Source organism: Penaeus monodon, chromosome 28, assembly GCF_015228065.2.
Source record: "Penaeus monodon isolate SGIC_2016 chromosome 28, NSTDA_Pmon_1, whole genome shotgun sequence".
Taxonomy (NCBI): Eukaryota; Metazoa; Arthropoda; class Malacostraca; order Decapoda; family Penaeidae; genus Penaeus; species Penaeus monodon.
In genome coordinates, this window is record NC_051413.1 from 39,178,920 (window position 1) to 39,179,135 (window position 216).

Sequence of the window (216 nt, forward strand, 5' to 3'; positions counted from 1 at the left end):
CCCCTCATAGATAGGGAGTGCGTGTTCACCGGGTCTCCCTACCTCACTCTTGACGGCTCGCAGGAGCTGCTGCACCTCCTCGCAGTAAGGCTTCAGCTCGGACGTCCCGCCGGCCAGCATCCTGCCACACACGACGGGAAACGGTTCAATGGGATTCTTTTATTAAGCATCTATGCAAACAAACGCTCATGTGTGTTTATTCACACACACACACGC

At 55.1% G+C, this 216-nt stretch overlaps 1 protein-coding gene across 1 annotated transcript in view; it reads right to left on the bottom strand.

Moving 5' to 3' along the window:
* Positions 1-216, bottom strand: part of LOC119591583 (cystatin-A-like) — a 5,579-nt gene that overhangs the window by 1,632 nt on the left and 3,731 nt on the right. Inside the window, exon 2 of the mRNA XM_037940344.1 lies at positions 43-121. Within this exon, the coding sequence (XP_037796272.1) occupies positions 43-120 (78 nt within the window). The 5' untranslated portion in view covers position 121. The remainder of the gene's footprint in view (positions 1-42; positions 122-216) is intronic.